The sequence below is a fragment of the Athalia rosae genome, chromosome 5 (assembly GCF_917208135.1).
Source record: "Athalia rosae chromosome 5, iyAthRosa1.1, whole genome shotgun sequence".
NCBI lineage: Eukaryota > Metazoa > Arthropoda > Insecta > Hymenoptera > Athaliidae > Athalia > Athalia rosae.
This window is the reverse complement of record NC_064030.1, coordinates 6,973,838-6,981,993: the sequence shown is the minus strand read 5'-3', so window position 1 is coordinate 6,981,993 and position 8,156 is coordinate 6,973,838. Positions and strand designations below refer to the sequence as shown.

General features: G+C 40.9%; 2 protein-coding genes across 2 annotated transcripts; one reads left to right on the top strand and one right to left on the bottom strand.

Moving 5' to 3' along the window:
* Positions 1–994: 994 nt before the first annotated feature.
* On the top strand, positions 995–3,915 carry LOC105685008 (odorant receptor 47a-like). Its single transcript, XM_012398793.3, has 6 exons — positions 995–1,670; positions 1,738–2,077; positions 2,228–2,434; positions 2,527–2,640; positions 2,838–2,993; positions 3,076–3,915. Exons 1-6 carry the CDS (start codon positions 1,426–1,428, stop codon positions 3,127–3,129), a joined length of 1,116 nt encoding a protein of 371 aa, XP_012254216.2. The 5' UTR covers positions 995–1,425; the 3' UTR covers positions 3,130–3,915.
* A 599-nt stretch (positions 3,916–4,514) lies between these two features.
* Positions 4,515–6,943, bottom strand: LOC105685009. Its single transcript, XM_012398795.3, has 4 exons — positions 6,767–6,943; positions 5,449–5,648; positions 4,981–5,124; positions 4,515–4,637 (listed from the first exon to the last, which is right to left on the bottom strand). The coding sequence occupies exons 1-4, from the start codon at positions 6,771–6,773 to the stop codon at positions 4,551–4,553; spliced, it is 438 nt and encodes a 145-aa protein (XP_012254218.2). The 5' UTR covers positions 6,774–6,943; the 3' UTR covers positions 4,515–4,550.
* Between the last annotated feature and the right edge of the window lie 1,213 nt (positions 6,944–8,156).

Here is an 8,156-nt window from a genome sequence, read left to right as displayed (position 1 = left end):
TTATATACTCGGGGAGTTCAAATAGTGTACCGTATACCGTGTATGAGGTAGGATAGAGGGGAATTTTATGGGATCCAGAGTCGGGCGTATTATAGTGCCCAAGGGCATTTCCTGTTTCACCCCGGTTTCCAAATTACAAGGGTAGGGACCGTTTATTTATCAAACCGAACGACGCAGTGGAAACATAATCGGATTGCGACTACCTTAATGAACGTCCGTGCACGGAAAACATATTACTGAAGTAGATATCCATCAATTATCATCCGTGTAACGACCGCACAACATTCTCTGGAGGATCCACCGCGTGGTTTTTTGGTCGCGAATGAAGTTTAACATCATTTTCAAAAAGCCTCGCGTTTGAGATGTAAAAAAAAAATATTTTTCATTCAATCGAAAGTCGGAGCGGTTCGAGCACGGTGCGTCACCGTTTCCGCAAAGCAAATTGCTTATCGCCGCAATTCCCTATTTAATCGAATAAAATTACACGTGACTCGACCTGAAATCTACACTCAATCAACAATCGTTGACGACGTTTACCGCATACCGAACAGTCGAAATTCCGTCGAAGTTTCCGATCCTGCTACTGGTATGATGAATTATAGGAAGACCAGGAAAAGACAATTATTAAAGGAATGCGTTCACATGTGCATAATACATCGCAGATCGACATATTCCACTGGCCTGATTCGTGCTGAATCCTACCAAGATATATTCTCGATATATCGTCCGATCAATTTTTCACATAGTACCTCATGCGCTATTCAAATATACGGAATGGTCTGTAAACCGAGCATATCGTAGTTCACCGTTGGTCGAAAAAGCTTCCTTCGTCAGCGCGAGGCACAACGAATCCATCGATGCGTTCTGTTCGAAGTCAACCCCTTGACCTCGGCTATTTGTTAAGACCATTAACGAACTGCCTTTGCAAACTTTCGTCCAAGTTCGCCGTTAGAAATTATGTACCAGCAATTTTCACGTTGACATGGACGTGAAAAAAGATCAAGGATTCTCCGGTTGCCATAATCTCTGCGAGGGGGATAGGTCTACGCGAAACATACATAGTTAATTTGCGAACCGTCCAGGACGTGTGTAGATTTCTAGAATAGAATCATTTTCCGCTGAATACTTCACGATGTGGTAATGGATAACATGCGCCACGTATTTGCAGTAAATTACGTGAAACTGTTGAGATTTTTATTGGTTGTTTATTCCTCGTGGGCGGAGTCGAACTCCGATGGTCTTCGGTGTTACTATTTTATTTCAAAACAGTGAATGCTCGCCGTTTCACGTAGGACAAGGTGTGCGTCGGTGTTTCTTTTTTTCTCTCATTAATTTTCAAAGGTGCAATTTTAGCGCGACTCCGGATCCGAGCCGGTGCTCTTGGCAGACCGGCACAATTCCTCGTACAGTGGTAGAAATCAGAGCATGATAGAAACCATAATCGGAAGGCCGTTGGTAATCGGACTTAAAATTATAGACGTATGGCCGAATTACAAAAATAAATTATGTCGATGGTTCCTCTGGTCGAGCATGGCTCTCACTCTCGCCTGTCAAATTTCGGCTATAATGGACATCACCCACGAAGGCGCACTTCTTATGGACGCGGTGGCGAGATGCATAACGAATTTGCTGTCCATGATGAAGATAGTTTTTCTGTGGCAGAATCGAAGGTGAGCCTGGAGTTAGAAAATTTTTAACGAAACACTTCGCACACCGTTTCTTATCCAATTTTTGCAGGTTGATTGAAAGATGCTTCTCAACTATAGAGCGGGACTGGCATAATGTTTCCGGTGACGAGAATATCGCCCACATTTCGAGGATCACTCTGTTCTCCCGATTTTTCACTATCTACTTGTTGGGAACTTACTACTTTTCCGCTACCCTGTTCGTTCTCAGATCAATCTCTCACTACACTCCGGAAGACTCTGGTATTCCAAGGGAACTTATTGTCAGATGTAAATGTCCGTTCGACGCTTATCGGACACCCGCATTCGAATTGATGCTAGCAGTCGGGTGGCTGCAAACGGCGTGTTTAGTCGGTGGACACGTAGTCGCGGAAGGTGCACTCGCTGCGATGGTAAGCCGCCTTTCGTATTTGGAGTGGAAAACTTTGGGAATGTGATTGCAATAATTTGTACGAATACGATGTTATCCGGGACAGTGGTTTGACTCGGGACATTTTCTGATATCCGTTCATAATGTGGATGAAATTTACAAACTTTTACAGATCGCGCACGCATGCGGTCAGTTTGATTTATTGCGCGATAGAATTATCCGGCTTTCCAGCGCCGAAGAAGTTCCCGATATCGTTCGAACTCACGAGAGAATTATTCATTTTGTCGAGGACATAGAGATAATTTTCAGGTGGATCGGACTTGCCGAATTTTTATCAGGTTCCACCATCATGTGCGCTCTCGGATTTCTCATTGTAACTGTAAGTGTGTGAACGCAATGGATAGAGAAGAAAAAAAAAAAGAAAAAGAAAAGGGAAAACCAATCGATTTTGGATTAATTAAACGTTCTCAGAGTCTGGAATCCGATCTCGATAGCGGTACGGCTTCACTATTGGGAAGTTATATAGTGGCCATGTTTCTCGGAGAGTTCACCTACTGTTTTTTGGGAGATATCCTAATCGAAAAGGTGATTATAATTTTGAGAATTTTTAACGTTGAATTGAAACACGTAGACTTGGAAAAAAAATTGAAAATCGCAGCTAGGGTTCGTCGCGAATAATTAGTGAATATCTACCCTATTTATAATATCGGATATAAAGGAAGAAAAACGAAAAACAATTTGATTGCTCGTTGAGAAAATTTCTTACTTTGGTTTACCTGCAGGCTCGTGGCATCCGCGACGCGGCCTACAGTAGTTCCTGGAACGATCTGCCTCCGAAAACAAGTAAGCTTTTGATCTTGATCATGGTCAGGGCTGACAAATCGCTCAGCATAACCGCTGGGAACTTCTTTGCCTTAGATCTTCAATCTTTCGTCAATGTGAGTCGTTCGTTACAGCTACAGTTTTTAAAAAAATTTCTTTACTTCAAAGAAAAACCAAAAAAATATCCAAACTTTTCAGATACTGAAGACCACCGCTTCTTATCTTTCCGTTATAAGAGCAATGTACGAATGACATTTATCGAAAATCAGTTATATTCTCACATGCTATGCATAGTAGCAAGCACATAACGCGTGTACCATGCTTGATATATATCCTATAAAAAAAGCTGCAGATTTTCCCTATCAAAATCATTACCCGAATAAAGAAAGGATGAGGAAAATGAAGAAGTGTAAAAAAATAAAAAAAAACTTATCACCCAAAGGTCTGCGAGGGACCAAATCCTGCGAGTAGCGACTTCGTGATATCATTTATTTACGGTGGGAATACTGAAATATGAGGTTCTGCATTAGTACCGCGGTAATAAAAATTCCAAATCTTTTTCGCTAATCTATTACGGGGAATAAGAACGTGAGCAGTGCGAATTTTCGCTGTAGATTAAGAACATAAATTCTGGAGATATAATCCATCCTACCGCATTAGATTATTTTGCGTAGCAAAGCAAGGGAACAAGGCAAACTTCCGAACAAATTTTACTCACCTATCCCCATGATGTTCGATCTTGCAACAACCGCGATCGAAACGAAACGTCGATGCGGCTCCGTCGATGTTGGGATGGAAAAAAATTATTGATTTCAGAAAATTTTTCCCTCTCAAAATTGCGAGTAAGTTCGATGGATAATTTGATCGAATTTTACGCCACTCGTAGCTGACACTATACTCGGTAAGTGCTCGGGGGTAGTGCGATGCGAGGGTTAGTTTTGCTCCCTTTGTGCTAACTTTTCACCCTAGGCATCACGGTCGATCGTGGGCCACGATTTTCGCATCTTTGTTCGTCGGTATAGAGTGACGCGCCAGATGGCCCGGAAGAGATCCAGATTGAGTCCGGGCAACCCTCTGGCTGCTCACCATAGCCACTGGAGCAGTTTCGTAACCATTAATTTTCAGACAGAAAACTATTACAGATTTCATTCTGGATGGGAAGCATTATTATTTTCACATCTCGCCTCTCGATGCTTTTGTCCTTTACATTAGTTTATATCATTCTCGAGATTAAATAATATCACAAAGAGAAATAGTCAGTTATAGAATATAAAATACGATGTACGTACACTTCTCCGACGAAGTGCGGGGCTTTGGTAAAAAAAATTAGTGGAATTCAAAAATCGTTCCAAAATCACGAGAATTTCAACAAATCCTAGAAAAATTGATTTCATTTTTCCCCAATCTTTTGGGCGATTTTGATTCTGTCCAAGCGAGACTTCAAAATCATCAAAATTCGAAGGAAAAGCTTCAAAATTAATTTCGAAGCTTTTGAGCATTTTCAAGAGTTTTGACGATTAAAAAAGTATCGCGAGATTCATGATCGGAGAAAATGAAAAAACGAATCTAACTATTTCGAAATTCTCGAACAATTTCTAAAAACGTTCGGATCGCACCAATTTTTTTTTTTTTTTTTCTTGTTTTCATAGCCAAAAATATGTGATCGTTCTCCACTACATTTGGACAAGGACTTCGTATTCCCTCATGGCTATCTCCCTTCCTCCGAAGGGTACGTAGAGACATCCGTGACTCGGATGCACCTGCGAAAAAATTTTTTTGCGATTCGTTAACCCGAGAATCACGAAGCGATAAATTTCTTCAACAGACGATTCTACAGTTCTCGTGCTCTTACTGATAAGATGAGACTTGACATTTTGATAACGAAATGTCTTGCGTAACACTTGATCCCGGTTTTACATGATTCGCGTAAATGGGAGCGTGGCAAACCAGGAGGAAAAATGAATTTTGTGCCGAGGCTCACTGAGAAGAAATGACTACTTTTTTATCCAATATTTTGTACCGAAAAAATGAAGGTTCGATCTCGCAGGGAATTATAATGACATCAAACCCTTTCGACAAAAGAGATGAAGCAATTGGTCTCACCTTTCCAATAGTCGGAGCGCCTTGCTGGAAACCGCGACCAACGTAAAGAATTTCACCACTGTTGGTTCTTCCTGATTCTACGGCACCGTGTGGCACTTGACCGTTTCGACTGACCACCCAATGGAAATCGGCAGGCATTAAAATCTACGGTTGAACAACGATACGTAAGGTACACGTGCGAATTGTAATTACGGTGTTCTTTTCTTCTATCAATAAAGGTTATCAAAACTTGTTAAGTTGCGAAGAAAAATTTTCGCGCAAAACTTTGGGCAGATCGGCCAATTTCAACCCTGACCAAGTGCCTTGAAATGGAACGTTAATTTTATACATCGAGTTTTCTCATCTTCCCGAGTAATTCGAATCGAGTCAATAAAGTTCGAATTTTCTTTTCTTTGTGAAAAAAAAAAACAAAAAACTGAAATGCAAAGAATTCGAGCAGGTTGTAATGGTTCATGAAATGGAGCTGACCTCGAAACTCCTTTTTTCGTGTTCGATACCGTCGTAAGCAACGTAAGCGACGCCGTGTTCCGGTTTAGCCTTAGCGGGCAAAACATCCCCCAGATGCGTTGCCCGACCAACGACCAAATTCGCACCGTCCAAATCCCGTCCAGCGCATATCATACCGGGAAGTGTTGCGCGCATCCCCGTGTACGGCACCCATTTGTATCCTGAAATATACTCGACATGTACACCGCACGTACGATTTACAAATATCCTCAATGCACGCGAAACGAGCGGAAATGTTGGGCCTGAAATTGCCCCTAAATTTTCATAGAAATCACTGGAATTAAATCATTGAAAAATATTTATTCTTGATCCTTTCGGACATGACAGTCGCAGGGAGGTTTGACCGAACGTAGAGAATTTTTTTGTTCACCTGTCTCATATCCAGTTATTGTCGATGAAAAAATTAACAACGTTTTATTCAACTTCGTACGCCGAATTTTCAATTAATGATAGATGAAAACGGGGACACGAAGCAGATAATTCTCATTGATCAACGGACTCGATCTAAAGTGATTATAACCGTGCGTATGAATTATTTTGTAATAAATATTTGTATTCGGAGAACACGAGTTTGCTGGACATCCGTGTGGCGTTGATGAATCGCGTATCGGATGCCCAGTCCGTTTAGCTAATATTGATATAACTGGAGGTTAACATTGTAGCTGATAACGCGTATACACAATGAGATTTACGTTCTCACAAAATTGATAGTGACCTACGTTCGGCATGACAAATGATACACAACAAACAATATACGTATCGTTTTAATAGATGATTGGCAGAAATGGAGTTTGAAAATCTATAAGAAGATTAAATTTTCCGGACCGTTACGTAGTGAAATTATGCAGCAAATATGGAAAATTTTTAATTCACTTCGATTCTTCAGTTGCACGTGAGAGTCCGTTGATTTCTCATTACCATCATTCAATTATTTGCGATTGATTATTTATAGTTTATCAATCGGCACGTTAATTTCCGACGATATTCTGGTTATCGGCAGCCTCCGATATCCTCCGAGATCCGCCCTACTGCGCGTCGTTACTCCCAATTGAGAATTGACGAGTAGAAAACAAAATTACTGAATGACACCGCGATGTACTTTACTTTTGGGTTCAAATTATCGCTAACAAAGTTCAGATATATAAGATGCAGAAATTTTGGCCAACAATTAGTCGTTTTGAAATAAATGGATATACATTTTTTTCACTGTAGGAATCCTTCATCGATGTGCTCTTCTGGAGCACGTTTCGATCAAAACCGAAAAAATGTTCGAACTCACCAGGCATTTTCGGAAGCTGCGAGAAGTCCGACCGGCTATTACCTCATCAAAAAGACTTCTGATTGAATCGCACGGTGCAGCGATGCGTTATCTCTTATATAGGAGGCGGCGGAAAGCGGAGTCTGTTTTTCATTGGTCGTTTCTGGTCTATTCCACATAGTCCGATGTGTACTGAGTCACTGAGGAAATATTTGACGCGGTTATTATTCCGGCAAAGTATCTGAGCATTTTCAAAGTGATATCACAACAACGCCACGCCGGCTTGACGGCTCACTATTGATAAGATATTGTTGATTTTTTTTCCGTACATTTCGCCAGGCGATAACTAGAAACTCAGAATCAGTTGACGGAACTTCGACGCGTTGATTGATTTTCTCCTTTATCGTTAGAAATTATTTGAAATTTCATGTCTTGAAATTCAGCAAAGATCGTATTCAACTTGGAATTGATATAAAATTTCAGGGATTTGAATCACTCGACAAATGATGCCCTGCGTGTCAATTTTCCGTTGAAATTATAGCGACATAATCGTTGGTCAGGTTTTTGTGTTTTTATCGAAGATTTCTAGGTATCTCATCGATAGCCAAAGTAACTGGCAATAAGAGAAGATCATTGTCGATGGCGGAGGCAAGTTTCTAGTAGAGCGCAAAGTGACCTTATCTCTCCACTGTTTCATTAGGGTCGTTCAGTCTATTCCCGAAACTTGGTCCAACAATAAGAAGAAGAGGTCTGTTAATTCTCCGGACTACACGAGGGCAGGGGTGTCCAGATAAATGTTCAGATGATACCGAAGCGAAGGGGCCGCTAATGACCCCATGGATCCTCGGGCACACAAAAGCGAAATTTGCCGTTAACAAACAAAAGTTCTGGTGCTTTCGTGAAATCAGGTCTCCTCGCCGGCGCATTTGAAACGAAATTCAGTTGAGCGTATTCTCGTTCAAATCGAATGCTCAATCCAAGTTTCATATCCCAGGTGACGACGTCAGATATGTACGAATCGTAATTTGGATTTATGACTTTTTTCAGAAAAATAGCCTAAATTTTATGCCTACTCTACGTGAGAATATGCCGGTTTATTATACCGATCAACCTCGAATATATCGATACTCTAGTTGAGTTTGACGGCCCAGAAACGGCCCTAAAATTTATCATTCAGCGCTCCGAAAAGACACGATCGAGTGTCATCGTATTTGCAGATTTTAATATTACACGTCGCTTATGTTTCGTGATAAGGCACGTGATCTTTGCGTAAAAGAAAATACCTCGAAGATAAAAAAATACCGAATACCTTGTACACCAATTTCACTTTATAGCGATTTCCAACAGACGATTTCACGTACGCTCACATACGTTGTTCGAAAAGCGGGTTGATTTTTCAAATGATCTTTCA